This window comes from Sminthopsis crassicaudata, chromosome 4 (genome assembly GCF_048593235.1).
Source record: "Sminthopsis crassicaudata isolate SCR6 chromosome 4, ASM4859323v1, whole genome shotgun sequence".
Taxonomy (NCBI): Eukaryota; Metazoa; Chordata; class Mammalia; order Dasyuromorphia; family Dasyuridae; genus Sminthopsis; species Sminthopsis crassicaudata.
Window position 1 is genome coordinate 225,778,030 of NC_133620.1, and position 16,469 is coordinate 225,794,498.

The window sequence follows — 16,469 nt, forward strand, 5'->3', positions numbered from 1 at the left end:
AGACTCCTCGGGCTAGCTAAGTGTGGCTAGTCTCAGCAGGAACCACAGAGACTTTCACCTCCTGGACTGTTTGTGGAGTTGGGACTGAGTCCTGGAAGACAGAGGGAGCCTCACTTGACTGGGAGCCAGGTCGAGTGAGTGGCCCTGCCTGGGAAGGAGCCAGCATCTTGTGAGTGTAGAGGCAGTAGGATAGGGTCATGCTGGCTGTGGGCACTTAAAGGAAGGTGGAGCTTTTGGTTTGGGTTCCTGGTCAAAGTGGAGACCTGAAAGGAAGCTTAAACAATATCCCTTACTCCACAATTAGAGGTCTTCCATTGAGACCTTTTATTTAAAAAAAAAAAAAAAAAAAAAAAAAAAAAAAAAAAAAAAAGAACCTGCAAAGAATGAAGAATCCCATCATTGAAACAGAGAAGACAGGGATTCAGGATTCACCTTTGGAGGAAGACATTTTAATAATTAAAAAAAAAAAAAAAAAAAAAACTAACCCCAAAGAATCACATTTAATGGGTCCCTGCCCAGAGAGAATTTATTGAACTCAAAAAAGAATTTAAAAATCAAATGAGAGACTTTGAAGAAAAATTTTTTAAAAGTGCAAGAAAAACAAAAAGATTTAACTAATTAGAAAAGGAGATATTTTTACAAAGATAAAAATAATTCTTTGAAAATTAGAATTGGGCAAGGGGAAGCCAATGAAGCTATGAGAGATCAAGAAATAACAAAACATTATAAGGAATGAGAAAATAGAACAGGATGTGAAACATCTTATAAGAAAAATGACAGATCTTGAGAACAGATCAAGAAGAGAAGAGAAACATCATTGGACTGCTGGAAAATTTTGTGACCAAAAAGAGAACCTTGACACAATAATGCAGGAAATAATCCAAGAAAATTGTTCTAGACTGATAGCATATGAAGGGGAAGTAGTAGAAAAAACCACTGATCACTACTTCAAAGAGATCCTTTTTAGAAAATATAAAAGAATCTTATTGCCAAATTTTGAAACCTCCAGATCAAAGAGAAAATTTTGCAAGAAACAAGAAAAAAACAATTCAAATACACTGGAGCTACAATTAGAATTGTATAAGACTTATCAGCAGCTACAATAAAAGAATGCAGGTCCTGGAATCATATCTACCAACAATCAAAAGAAATAGTCCTACAGCCAAAAATATTTATCTAGCAAAATTATTTATAATTTTGAATAAGAAAAAACAAATATTAAATGAACTTACAGATTTTAGGACTTTCTATCAACCAAAGCTGTACTCAACAGAAAATTGAACATATAAGAGCCAATATCAAAGATCAATTTTCAGGAACTTAACATGGACAAACTATTTAAACATGGATAAATCATTTATTTATTTACATGGGAAATGGATTCTAAATGTTCAAGATTCACATCAACAATAGGGTAGCTCAAAAGAAAGATTGGCAGAGTTAAGATAAAAATAATATTCGTGTTATACAAATGAGGTGCAGAGGAAGAATAGACACAGAGACATTAGAGGGGGAACAGGGCTCATAATTCTGAAAATCTATTCACATAGGGAATGTATTTAATAGACCGTTCTATAAAGAAATGTGGGGAGAGATGGGCAGATGGGGAAGCAAAGAGTGAAGGAAGACAAGGGAAGTCTCCTTGGCTGGGAGGAGGTTAAGTAATAGCAAGGCCAATTATGGAACAGAATATAATTAAAGAGTCAGAAGAGATAGGAAAGATGTGTATATATGTGAGGTGTGTCTATGTGTGAGTGTGTGTATGAATATATATATATATATCTACAGCTAAAAATATAATATATATTTTCTTAACTGTAGTTTGCTTGGGGGTGGAGGAGGAATAAAAAAGGGGAAAAAGAATAAAGTATATAAAGTGCTCAGCAGAGAACCAAAGAACATTTGCAAGGAAGAAAAGAAAAAATGGATATACATGAATATAATTTCACATATATATATATATATGCTTTCTTGATCTGATAATTTGTTGTTATATATTTTGAATCCTCTCTGATGTTCTGCTGGCCACATGACAATCTCCTTTTTTGTTTTGCTTTATTTTGTTCTGTATCCCTTTTCTGTTTTTTTAAAATAAAAGAATTTTTAAAATTACCCTTTCTTTTTAATATTTTATATTAAAATGCTGTTCTTCAATCAAGCAAAAGGATTTCTCAAAGCAAATCACTGAAGTAGCACAAAAATATTGGATGGACCAGTTGACTTTTGGATAGCTAAACCTAACCAATTTAAATCTAAGTAATGCCTATGTAATAGTCAGATAGGCCTTTTGTGTATATTCAGATCATTTTTTAAAAATGGAAAACAAATCTTGTTTAATTTTTGGACAACCAGTAACAATTCTCAAAATGAGAGATTGCTTTTTTTCTTTTTACATATGTCCTAATTAGCAATGACCCTATTTCCATAACTGCTGATGAATCTTTCCAGATATGCTCAATGTTATGAGAACCCAACTGTCACCAAGGCTATCACAGTGCTCTAAGTTTACTTGTAAGTTACTGCCAAAAATTATATATATATATATATATATATATATATATATACACACACACACACACGCACATACATACACACATATATATACGTACACATACACATACATACATATATATACACACACATACATATATTTAACTGTATATATAATATATGTATATGTATATATACATATATATACACACACATATATTTAATTTTTTAAAATTTTATTTAGAATTTTTTTTCCACAGTATATATGCATGAATAATTTTTTTATAATATTATCCCTTGTATTCATTTTTCCAAATTATCCCCCCCCTCCCTCTACTCCCTCCCCTTGATGACAGGCAATTCCATATATTTTACATATGTTACAGTATAACCTAGATACAATATATGTTACACACATATATTTAAAAGGAAACTCCCTTAATGCTATACATTTCTTTTTTCTTTTTTTTTCCTTTTTTTTTTTCCCTGAGTCTGGGATTAAGTGACTTGCCCAGGGTCACACAGCTAGGAAGTGGTAAGTGTCTGAGACCACATTTGAACTCGGGTCCTCCTGAATTCAAGGCTGGTGCTCTGTCCACTGCACCACCTAGATGCCCCAATGCTATACATTTCAATAGCAAATGGATTGGTGGGTTTGAGACATCACTTACCATAGCATCACAAATCAAATTTCCCATGTTGCATTCTCTAAAACGGCAGGATTGTGTGGAGCCATCCAGATAAACAATGGTTTTGCCTAACTCCTGCTTAGAGTAATTGTCCAGTTTTATTCTCCACCTGTCGATTTCTGCTTTTATGGCTGGATCTAGAAGAGAAGCAAACCCAGTGGTTAGAGCTGGTTCACAAACCTTATATCAGTTCTGATTCTTGCGATCACATCAAGTTGATCATCCTGTGCCTGTTCCCATAATCATATTCTGACCCAACAATGCAATGCCATTTAAAAAAGACTGATTAAAGTCATCAAATTACTGGAAATAACCAAGATGCAAGTAAACTTGACAGTTCCAGGATTGAGAAAGGCTTTAAGACTGAACCTAATAATTCTGGACAATAAAAATTTGAAAATGGATATCCTGTTTTTCAATCAGTCAGGGCTGGCAAAACTGAAAAACATCATAGAGTTTGACAGTATCTGGCTCAGGAACACTGCAGGGTAGACTGTGATTGATAGTTGGGGATTGGAGGAATGGGATCTAGTTAATGATAATGGTCTTTACTTTATCCAAAGTAAAGATCAACCTGAGGCACTCAGACATGAGAAAAGTGATAGTATCAGATGATAACTCAATCAGATGAAGCAGGGACATATATTCAGAGTAAGAAGAATGCATAGAGGAATGATTGTATTTTTAAATAGCTTACTGTTATGTATGTTATATTTACTATTAATATGCAATATTTACTGAAATTCCTTTTTATTTGTCCCATAATTAATATCAATTGCTCAATAAACATTGATTAAGTATCAACCACATGCCGGGCATTGTGCTGATTACTGGGGAGACAAAAAGAACCAAAAGACAGTTCCTGCTCTCAAGGAGATTACAAGGAGAGCAGGAGATTCCTGCTCTCAAGGAGACATCATCATCATCATCATCGCTAACATTTATGTAGCACTTATTATGTACTAGGTACCATGCTAAAAGCTTTATAATTATTAGCTCATTTAATCTTCATGGCAACCCTGGGAAGGAAGTGTATTAAACTGAGGAAAGCAGAAGTTAAGTGACTTGCCTAAGATTACACAGTAAGTATTGGAGGCTAGATCTGAATTCAGGTATTCTTGTCCCTAGGCCTAGATCTCTATCCACTGTATAACTTAATGTCCCAACAACATTATAGGAAATATGCAAACATGTGCTTTGTACAGGATAAATAAAAAAATTAAGAGAGAAGACATTGGATGTAAATAGGATTGGGGAAGGCTTCTTGTAGAAGGCAGTATTTTAGTTGGCACTTAAAAAAAGCCAGAGGAGCCAGGAAGCCAAGATTAGGAGGGAGAGAATTAATTCCACACATGGGGGACAGCCAGAGAAAATGCCTGGACTCAAGAGATGAAGTTTTTTGTTTGGGGAAGAGCAAAGTTGACAATACTGTTGAATCAAGGAGTATGTATTAGGGAATAAAGTGTAAGAAGGCTGGAAAGATATGAGTGAGTGTATGATTTAGTATCCTGGATTTGTTTCTCGAGTTTACATATTTTCCAGAAACCCTAAACTCTGAATATGCTAGAGGCCCAAAACAAGTTAAGGATGAAGCCCTACTCTGAGCTGACGAAACTTGCTACTTTCAAGACTAACAGAGATCTCTGTGTGCCCTTGAAGCCTAAATCAACTACAAAGTTGGCTCCAATAGTCCATCTCAGGGTGACAAATTGTTTATACAGCTGACACTTTTTCAGATAAGAGCATCTTCTCTCCATGGTCCAGGCAGGTCCCAAGGAGTGGGGTGGGGTTCCTGCCCTCCTGCTGCCCTATCCCTTACTACTCTCCCCTCCCAAAAGGGAGGGGATTACCCTTCTTTTTTTCCATGAGACCTTCACTTTCTACTGTAACTCTTAAATACCAAAGGCTTTGTCCCTGTCATTGGCCTCTTTCGTACTCCGTACAAGTGGGGATCCAGTTTGTATTTTTTTCTTCTTTCTCTAGTAAAAAAAAGTTACTATTTATGCCTTTTGGAGTTGTGATTATTGATTGACATTTGTTAAACCTGACGAAGAACACTGTATGGTTAAAAAATTAAATACCTATAGGTCTGTTCACTTTAAATATTATTTGAATAAAGAAAAATATCAGCTGGCTATCTGTGCTATCAACTGCCTATTTGCATATTGATGGCACTAAGGTGAGCAACAGGGGGAAGGGGAAAGGGAGGAGAACTTGCTCCCTCCTTTTGTTCTCTATCACCACTGCTGCTACAGATTCTAGTGTATATTCACTCATTTTTCCTCCTTTCTTGTTTAAGAGTGCCTGGAAAGGGAACTGAAAGTGGAAAATGTCTAATATGGTTTCAGTTGAAGGTAACTGATCTAATATCAAATCCCTCTTGAGTAACTTCTAATTCTCAGTTTCCTTTGAGGTCCTTTTCTTTTGGAAGTTAATTTTGGCTTTCCTACTTAACTGAGTGTGTGGTTTGGGGCAAGTCAACCTCTCTGGGCCTCAGTTTCTCCATCTGTACTAAATGGCCTTTGAGCTCTCATCTAGTTCTTACTCCTATGATCCATCTATAATTCCATACTATTCACTTTAGTCTAGACTTCAAAATCTGAATCACTTCACTGCTTTCCTGAGATTAAAGAACTATTCCTTAGGATTTGGCAAAATCCCCACCCATCCCAGTTCCCCAGTCTTACCTTCTGGGATGCTGGTGTTTAAGAAGATGGGATTTCCATGTGATGTGGCTACATTTCCTTCATTGTCAAATTCAACATTTAGGTATCCCAGATATTTTCCAAATGCATATGCTTGAACAACTGGGACCTTCTGCCCATTATCAGCTGTGACTATGAATGGATAGTCCCCATCAGGTACTTCCTTGGATGGAAGAGGTCGGCCTGAAACCAAAAAGAAACCATTATCCTATAAGCCTGTGTTTACAGCTGTGTATCTGTTTTGGTTTCTACATAAAATTGATCAGATACTAATTAAATTCTCAACATGGTTAGGGACTTTCCCCAGAAATGTAGTCTAAAGAGTTAACCAAGCTTGTTTTTTGTTTTTTTTTCCTCCTCTTTTATGAGGAACCTTCACAACCACAGACACTCATACTCAGACCCATTTCAGAAATTCTTTTCATTATTGTTATTGTTCTGACTTCTTCTTTTCATGCTCTCCACTGGCTTATACATATATCTTTCCTTTTACCTAATCACCTGCTGGCCAATTCTCTGGTTATGAGCTTCCACATTTTGGTAGACTGGATCTCAGTTCAATTCAGAAAGCTACCTCTCACTAATATGTTCTGATGGGCAGTCAGGCCACAGTGTAAGAGTGGATTGCCAAATTATGATAATTGAGCAAGACTTCTTAACCTTTTTTTTTTTTTTTTTTTGGTATCATTTTTTGGCAGTCTGGTGAAGTTTACTCATCCATCCTCTTAGATAAATTTAGAAAGTAAACCAATTATATTGGAATTAAATTTTCTCTTTCTCTCTCTCTCTCCCATCCATCCATCCATCTATCTTTATTTATTTTTTTCTTTTTTTTTATAGTATGAACTTTAATATTAAGTTCACATATCTATTTAAAATGTAAAATATTACAAAATGTTGCTCTAACACTAATTTCTGCCAAACTGAGATCCAGTTTTCCCAAAAGTTTTTTTTTCTTTTTTTGGATTTTATTTGTTTTTTATTAATTTTTATAATTATAACATTTTCTTTGACAGTACATATGCATAGGTAATTTTTTTTTTACAACATTATCCCTTGTACTCCCTTCTGTTCCGACATCCATCTATCTTTAAAAGCAAGTGTTCAGACCTCAGATTAGGAACATTGTACTAGGAAGTCATTTTAAGGGATGGCTTTTTTCCACTCAGTGAAATAGATTTTTCTTTTTATCTTTTATATCACCTAAATTCCTCTTTGAAGTCCTTTTTCCTTTAGAGAAAAAAAGCTTATGACCCTTTATAACAGAATTTTTTTTAAAAAAGAGGAGAAAAAATTAACACAAACATTAAATACATCAAGAGCGGACATTCTATGCAATATTCCACATTTGTGAGTCCTTGACTTCTACAAAGGAACGGAGGGAAGTATCTTCAGAGAGTCATTTTGTAAACCAGCAAGGTCACCTTATACTGGGATGTCTATTATATGCTTTGTGAACATCATTCAACTCAACAATTTAACAAATACTTTTATATACTGCAACACAATTCCTGACTAAGTAATGTACATCTTACTGGCTGATAGAACTGCATTTTATATAAACTTGGATAGAGCTGCATGGACTTTGATACAAAAAGCTGTAAATCCTGTCTTGTCTTAATGCCCGAAGTCTATCTATATAAAGGAGATCCTATTGGAGATTCTAAAATAGGACTAGTGGGCTCAGGCTATTTGTGAGTAAGAAATGTAGGACTTTATGTACAACAGCACATTCTTCCACCATCATATTCTTATACATAGAGCCACAAACAGTTTGGGATTTGATTGTAACAGATTTCAGGCTTCAAAAAATGTAATGGAAAATCTTCTTAATATAAAAAGTCAATCAACCTACCAATTAACAAGCAATTATGAAGCATTGGATATGAAAGACAGAAAACAAAAAAATCCAACAACATTCTAATCATGAGGGGCAGCCAAAACAAAGGCATGGGAATGGGTGATATGTGGTATGGGAATAACATAAAGGAAATCAGTCCCTATTCTTTGTCTTTCTTATTTCTTCACCAGCCACATTCTTACCCTCAGATTCCTCATGAAGACTAAAATAATCAAAAAAAGAACTCAAAAGTTTATCTAACACATCAGTAGCTCAAGATGAAGTGACACTGGTATAATTTCAGTCAAATTGACAATAGGATTCAAAGATAACTGAAGGGCCAGATCTTCATGCCCAACATTGGCCACAGAAGCAATAAGAAGATAAAAATACATCCTGCCCAGTCGACTCAAAAAATTATGGGAGCAGAATTTCAAAGAGACTATTCAGAAGTAATGTTGATGTGGAACCACTCTTATTTTGTTGGGATTGCTCACAATGGTTCCGCTAATAATTGAAATGTCCTTGGTTGGGAGATCAGCTCAGCTGGCCATCAAGATCACCAATCCACATGCTAAACCGAAAAGTGAAGAAAGGGCTGGGGGTGAGGAAGGGGAGAAGAGGGAAGGGAATAAACATTTAATAAGTGCCTATTATGAGCAAAGGCCCAGTGCTAAACCTTTTACATGTGTTATCTCATTTGAGAAAATGAGGAAAAAACTTTGTACTTTTAAAAACATTTAAATTAAACTTTAAACTATCAAAAAAAAATGAGCAAGAAGGACAGGTAGAATTGGAGAGTGTGGGAAGGGGAGTCATGTTGAATAAATCTGGATTTACCAAGTAATGGCATGCTAGAGCCGGCTCCTTCATTAGAAGTCAAATTATAGCTGTCTTTAGACAGATAAATAGTGTAATGAATAGAATGCTCAATCTTAAGTTCAAATCTGGTCTGACACTAGTTATGTGATCCTGGGAAAGTCACTTAACCCTGTTTGCCTCATCTGTAAAAGGACCTGGAGATAGAAACGCCAAACCACTCTAGTATCTTTGCTAAGGAAACCCAAATGGGGTCATAGAGAATCGAACAAGACTGCAAAATGGACAAGACTACAAAGTAATTGAACAATTCTGCATAAAGAAATGAAAGCTTATGTTGTATGATGATCAACTGTACTTAGCTCTTTTCAGAAACAGAAAGATCTAAGTTTTAGGGGGAAGTGAAAGATTTCAGTCCTAGAACCCGGGTTTTTCATCCTTCTAGCCCTTTGATCTCTCCATGCTTCTCAAATTCCATTCTGAAATCCAAATCTTAGAATTCATCTTTTCACTACTGGTTCCTTTCTCACTCTCTGTATTCACTATAGAACTAGAATTATTATTTATGACTTAATTCTCTTCATAACCTAAATCTGCGCCAGGGCAAGACAGACCACAGTTGATTAGATTGAAGCATACTCCCAATGGCATTCTACCAAGAAGGCCCATTTGTCTGTCTGTAAGGAGAGCAAACAGATCAAAGAATTTTTAGCTTTTGAGTCAGACACTTCTAAGAACATAATCCTGTAGAAGACAGAATTTTTCAATTAAAAAAAAAAGATATTGCTACACCAGATTTCTTATCTACTTGTATCCTCTGAAAAATAGTCTTGGTCTTGATTTGAAAGCCAATAATTAAACAAAAAAAGATGTGTACATAACTATGACCCAGGGAGGGTCGGAGATCTGGTAAGATCCTGTCTTTGAAATTCAAATGAAAATACTGCATGATGATATTATTCATACTTTACATTGACTTCCAGCTTCCAATGTAAGGACAGAGAGTGATGATGGGCATACACACTCCTCAAGTAGTCTCATGGACATCAGAATGATTGAAGTTACCAAATAATTTCAAAAATTTTCCTAGTTAGCCCCACCCTATTCTCAGAAGCCCAACTATCTTAAGTTATTGGGAAATTCCACTGAAGGGGATGGGGTAGACCCTGAAGCATTATTCCTATTTCAGGAATTGGAAGGGAGAGGAAAGGGATAAGGAGACAAGCAATTTTCTCTACATTGATAATGCCCTCATTTTCCCCCTCCCAAATTGACTTATCTGTGTTCGTGGTTTTTCTTTGAAATAAAATATAAACTACCTGAATGCAAAGACTGTTTTATTTCTGTCTCCATAGTGACCAGCACTTTTTTTTAGTGGACCTGTGATTCCATTAGTATAAGGAATTCTTAGTGAGGTATCTCCCTCTACCAATGCAGATAGGTATACCTGTACTGAGATTTATAGTCTCGGACAGTTGTCTGGAACCAGAGCCACGCAGCCAGTATGTCAGAACCAGAACTTGAACGCAGGACTTTGTGACTCCAAGTTAATAATAATCTCATGCCACATTTCCTCTCTATTACCACACAACAGGAACTTAATAAATGCTTTTTGAACACTAGTAAAATGTTCAGGGATGGGGAAGGGAGAGCGTAGTTCCCAGGCCCATCCATAAGGGGGCAAAGTAACTCTGTGCTCAACTCTTTCCCCGGAGCCAAGTTAAAATAACTTCATAGAGGCCAAGAAATCTTTAGCAGTCTGGTAAAGTTTATGGCTCCCCTCTCAAAATTATATTCTTTAAATGCATAAATAAAACACAAAGAATTATGAAGAAAGACCAACATAATTAAAATGCAATAAATTCACTGATGGGAGGTTAAGGTTTTTTGTGCATAGGACAGTTCAGGAATCTGTTGGAGATCCCGGACGATTAATGGCAATAAATGGGTAATTTGCAAAACTGCCCTTCTCCTTAAACTTTATTTAGCAGACTTTCATCTTTATTTTGCAAGGGAAAAGTTGCTAGCTTGACACAACACTGCTGTTAGATCTCAGGGCAAATATTATTTAAGCAAGCCACTGATGCTTTAGGATCTTGTTTAGACTAGATAGACCTAAGACTTTTGCTTTTCCTTTAATACTCTTTTTGTTCTTTGCTATTCACATGCTAATTAGCCTACACAAAGAACAAGGGACAGACTGGAAGTGATGTGGCCCATTTTCCACCACCAGCGCCTCTAAATTTTACTCCTAATGGCAAAGACTTCAGCCTGTCATCCCCCTCCCCTTTTTTTTTGACATCCTAGCCTCTCCTCTTAAATCTAAATCCACAAAACCGTTAGCACAAGAAATACAATTTCTACAGCAATATTCTTCATCTAAATCAAATGTTTTGAGATCAGTCTCTCTCTCCATGGCATCAACCTCCAATTTTAGAAATCTGATGTGTTCTCTTAGCTTTTGAGAAATCTGAGATACTAATTCCAGCTCAAGCATGACCAATGAGCATTATCAAATGAGATAAGATTTGTAAAATATTTAGCCCATTGTCTGGCATACAGAAAATACTACATAAATGCGGATTTTGTTACTCCTTATATAAAGCTTATGCAGATCCTCCAGCTGTTTAAACCATGTTGCATTTATTTTGAACAGATGTTGTATACATGCATATAGGTTGTCACTTGTGATAGGTCTAACATTTACCAGTGTTTGGGGAGAAATGATCATTTTTTTCTTATAATCATAACCAATTGCTGAAGCAGGATTAAGGTTTTTTTCTTCTTCCTATTTTCTCATTCACATAGCTATTCATTCATACCTAGAGGTATATAGCCCGCCTCTGAAGAGCCAGGGTTAAGTGACACACAGCTACTACATATCAAGTGTCTGAGTCTATATTTGAACTTAGGGCCTCCTGTCTCCAGGGCTGGTGCTCCTCTAAATGCCCAAGGCATTTACTTTCCAAATTATTTAGAAAAGAGATGGGAGTGACTACAAATGCGTTTGGCCAGCTCGGCAGGCAGAAAAGACAGATAAGGAAAGCCCATGAGTAGGTACATAGCAGTCTGGCTTTCTCTGAATTTTTTTTTTTAACCCCCTGAGGCTGGGGTTAAGTGACTTGCCCAGGGTCCCACAGCTAGGAAGTGTTAAGTGTCTGAGACCAGATTTGAACTCGGGTCCTCCTGAATTCAGGGCTGGTGCTCTACCCACTGCTCCACCTAGCTGCCCCCTTTCTCTGTATTTCACACTCATAACAGTTTCTGGGTTTTGAGTAGATTTTTTTCCCAGCTTAGTCACACCTGCTAGAGCTTGTTCTCTTCCAATATATTCTTTAAAAACCCAGAGTCACCTCCATGGTAGGGTTAGGCAGCAGGATCGCCTTCATGAAGTGGACTAATTTGGACTAAAAAGGAGAAAGGATGTTTGCAAAGCCTCAATTACATCAAGTTACAAATATGTTGTAAAATATATGCCATATGTTTAAAATACAATACTAGGAACGGATCCTAAAAATAAAAGAAGTTGAAACAAATTTAAAAATAAATATGAATAAGAAAAGAAGGAAGAAAAATTCATACTGTGATTAGAACAAGACTCAGAAGTTTATGGGACTTGTCAGACTTAGCATATTAACATGTAAATGAATGGATATTTTAAAATATTTTTGCTTAGCAAGTATTTAGTAAGTACCTACTTAAGGGCTGGGAGTACAAAGAAAGTCTGAGACAGTCCTTGTTATCGCTAGAAATTCAATTTAATGAGGGAGACAAGTTGGAAGCAATTATATACAAACTATATGTAGTGTATACATATAAAAATATATGTATGCGTGTATGCACATATAAATAAAAAACTATATCTTATTTGTACATAACCATATACATTTTAATATATATATATAGTATTTAGTACAATATATATTGTTTGTACATACACATAACACACAGTATTAAAGTGTCAAACACTTTCCCACAATTTTGTGTCCACTAAAATTGCTTCCTCCAACCTACTCCATCTCTTACCCCCTCAGCCTCTTCTTCCCATCCCTCCTCCCCTCCCCTCCACTTCCCAGAGAAATCTCACTGGATCTTCTCTTCAAATTTTCACAAATTTGTAACTACTTTAGATAATTTCAATTCCTAGCTCTGGTACTTACTGTGTCACGAAAAAGCTTGTGCCCCCCTTGCCTTGCCTTAAAGATTCCAGGACCACTAGGATCTCTCTAGTCCTTAGTTTTCCTCTCCATAAAATGAATGTGTTATTGTCAGTGGCCTCTAAGCTCTCTTTCAACTCAAAAACATGATTCTATAATCTATTTTAATAACGAAAATAAAAATAGGCAAATCCAGGGATTTATTGCTGGTTAGAATGAAAGTGGCAAAGCCTGACTGGCTCTGGGCCAGAGGGAGTGCCCTGGTGCTACAAAAACCCCCAAACATTCAGCCAGCTCACCCCTGGCAGGGAATGAGTCCCTCTTCTTAGCCTTATCATCCCTAGATTCTCCCTCTTGCTACCAATTACTAAAAACAGTTTTCTGATAATAACACTCTCCTCCTACTTCATCTCCAAATTTACTCATCATTCTCTCACCCAGATTCAACTGACCTTCTTCTAGCCACTAGTAAAGTTACTCATGAGTCCAGCTCTCAGCTCTCTCAGATCTGCCTGCTTCTTTCCCCTGTCTGTTCCCAAGGAAGAAGAGTTTCTGGAACATTGGATACCTAAACTAATACAGTCTTAGTTCTGTTCAGATGATACAGAATGATTTTTTTTTTTACCCCTTTAGTTGTCTGAGGTTTGACTAGTATTTCTGCCATATTTGCCCTTAGGATCTCCAAATATTCCACATTTCATTAGGATCTTATATATCGAGGAAAATACTCTTTGGGGATGAGTTGTTTCATCAAATTAACATTATGGTTCTAACTCTTCTCAGCACATGAATTCCTTTAGGTTCAATTTTTTTAAAAAGTAATTTATTTCTTAAGTCAATTCTTCCATTACCAATATGGGATATCTATAGGGGAGAAACCCTCACTAAATCATTTCTGAACTTTTATCTGCATGCCAATCTTTGAGTGAAATGTATACTCTAGGCAGTTTTGGACCTAGAGTTAGGAAAATAACGAGTTTAAATCTTACCTCAGATACTTAACTAATTATGTGATCATGGAAGGTCATTTAGCCTCTATTTAATTCAACTATAAAATTTCCTCAACTGTAAAATGGGTATAGTAATAGTGTCTACCTTGACATATTATTCAGTTATTCTGACTCTTCATGAGCCCATTTGGAATTTCTTGGCAAAGATACTGGAATCTGCCATTTCCTACTTTAGCTCATTTTAAAGATAAGGAAGCTGAGGAAAACAGGGTTAAAATGACTTGTCTGGTGTTCTACAGCTAGAAGTATCTGAAGCCAGATTTCAACTCATGAGTCTTTTTGACTTTGGGCCTAATATTCTATCCACTGTACCACGTAGCTGATCTATGATGGCACATAGTAGGTATGCTTGTTTCCTTCTTTTAGTGAGACCTCATGGATATTCTTTTTTTTTTTTTTTTTCAGTTTCAAAGAATCCTTTATTACAACTAAAATGAACAGTAGTAAAAGATAAGAAGAAAAGCAGGAAAAAAAAAATCAGTCCTATGAAAAAGGTCCAGAGTACTTTAAACAACAACTTGCTCAGCGGTCCAGCTGAACCACTGGCAACATTTACTGGAAGTCTGCAGAAGCTGATAAATGGCTTTTTGAAGCAAGAAGGTTCAGCTTTGCTAATCTACTCATAAGATTTGTACTGCAACCTATGGTGGATATTCTTTAGAATATAAAATAAGGGAAACAACTTTTTTGGGGGGAGGACAATAGTAGTATCAGAGCTTCTAAAAGGGGTGGGAGAACTTTTTTCTGTTATCATCAATCCACTGGTAGGGGGAGAGGGAAGTTAAAAAAAATTAAGAGTAACATAAAAACAACTTAATCTTTATTTTTTTTTAACAAGCAGTATGCAGTATGTCTATGACTCTCCTCTCTCTCAATAATTCTGCCTATTTTTGTTGTAAGAACAAAGGAAGCTTCCCACCCTTCTCACTTTCCTGATTTATTTCTCCTACTGAAATTTTTCATTTATTTGCTTGTAAAATTGAGACCAGAAAAGTGAAAATATTTAATTAATTGGCAATACAAAATATTCTTCTGTTCTTTACAGACAGACAGACAGACAGAGAGAGAGAGAGAGGAGAGAGAGAGAGAGAGAGAGAGAGAGAGAGAGAGAGAGAGAGAGAGAGAGAGAGAGAGAGAGAGAGAGAAGAAGAAGAAGAAGAAGAAGAAGAAGAAGAAGAAGAAGAAGAAGAAGAAGAAGGAGGAGGAGGAGGAGGAGGAGGAGGAGGAGGAGGAGGAGGAGGAGGAGGAGGAGGAGGAGGAGGAGGAGGAGGAGGAGGAGGAGGAGGAGGAGGAGGAGGAGGAGGAGAGGAGGAACTCTCAAGAAATAAAAATCATTCTTTTAAACAAAAACAATCCAGAAACAAATATACACCACTTTTTACATTTATCAAAAAGAAAAAAAAAACATTGCCAAAAGTTACCATCAAAAAATAGTTTTTTTCCAGATAAAGTTTCCAGGCACAATGTCCTAGTACTCTTTTCCCCTTATTATCAAAGAAAAAATATCTGATTTATTTTCTTTGGCCTGGAAAGAAAGTAGTGTTGTATCTTATTTTTACAGAGGAATGAATGCATGAGCAAATTTATTAAATGCTTGCCATGTGCCAATCATTGTGTTAATTACCTAGGATATTAGAAGCAAATCCCCAACTCCTAGGAGATTACATTCCAATAGAGAAGGATTAGCACATACAGGAAAGTGGTGGAAAGGAAGTAGCACTTTGGTTCTGAATATTCTTGAGAGAGTAAGTGAAGAATAGATTGACATGCCCCATCCAGGGTCTAGGATGAGTTGTAGTTTGTGGTTCTAGAAGTGGAAGAGGAAGGGAAGGATGGGAAAAGCTGGGTAAATGAGAAAGAGACCATAAGGAAGGAAATTAAGTGAAGCACAGCTGGGACTTTTTTGAACTATTAGTTTGGAAGTTGGTTTATCAATGGAAGGATGATAGGAGACAACCAAAACTGAAGTTCTTCTGTGGCAAGATGTTTATTATAGCTTAATGGGGATCTAAAGGAAAGGGGAGAAGATGAGAGAAGATAAAGGTCATTTTCATGGAGAAACAACCCCATATTACTTTTGATTATTACAACTAAAGACCTTTAAAATCATAATGTGTTTTAGCAACTTTAAATATAAATGGAGAGATCTTGATGTAATTAAGCTGAAGCTTAAATCTAGCCAAGAGTCCTCATTTCTGTTTATTGGAATGGGGAGGAGGGCTTGTGGACATTTAACACATGGAATTATTTCGGCTTAGGAACTTGGCAAAGTCCCACTCAATAGTCCCATATTTGTCAACAATTTTCTTTGAAATTGTAGCATCATGTAGCAAGAAGCACAGAAAGCCCAGAGCAGTCCAAATATTTGGTCATTTTAAAAAATGTTTTATTCTCTATCGTACAGTTGCAAATCGACACTCCCATCACTTGTGTAACAATTTTCCTTGAAGACAAACATCATGTAGTTGGGAGCTATGGGGACTTCCAAATGTTATCTTTTTTTTTTTTTTTTTTTTTTTTTTAAACAAGTGCTTTATTCTTGATCTTATGCAATTATAATTGCATTCTCAGTTTTATTTATGCCTTCATAGAAGTTCTATTCTGATGCCTTACTGTGACATGGAGCTGATTCTGTAGAGCATAAAGGGTAGGCCAGTAAATTGCAGGTTCTATTAAGCTAGTAAGGATTTAGGGTTTAGTTCTAACAATAAAAAGTGCCTAGATTGAACAGGAGGAAGAAAGCATGATGGATTATATTT

At 36.1% G+C, this 16,469-nt stretch overlaps 1 protein-coding gene across 1 annotated transcript in view; it reads right to left on the reverse strand.

Moving 5' to 3' along the window:
• Positions 1-16,469, reverse strand: part of NT5E (5'-nucleotidase ecto) — a 78,494-nt gene that overhangs the window by 12,300 nt on the left and 49,725 nt on the right. Inside the window, exons 4-5 of the mRNA XM_074310375.1 lie at positions 5,867-6,067; positions 3,162-3,316 (exon numbers count right to left, since the gene is read on the reverse strand). Coding sequence (XP_074166476.1) covers positions 3,162-3,316; positions 5,867-6,067 — 356 coding nt within the window. The remainder of the gene's footprint in view (positions 1-3,161; positions 3,317-5,866; positions 6,068-16,469) is intronic.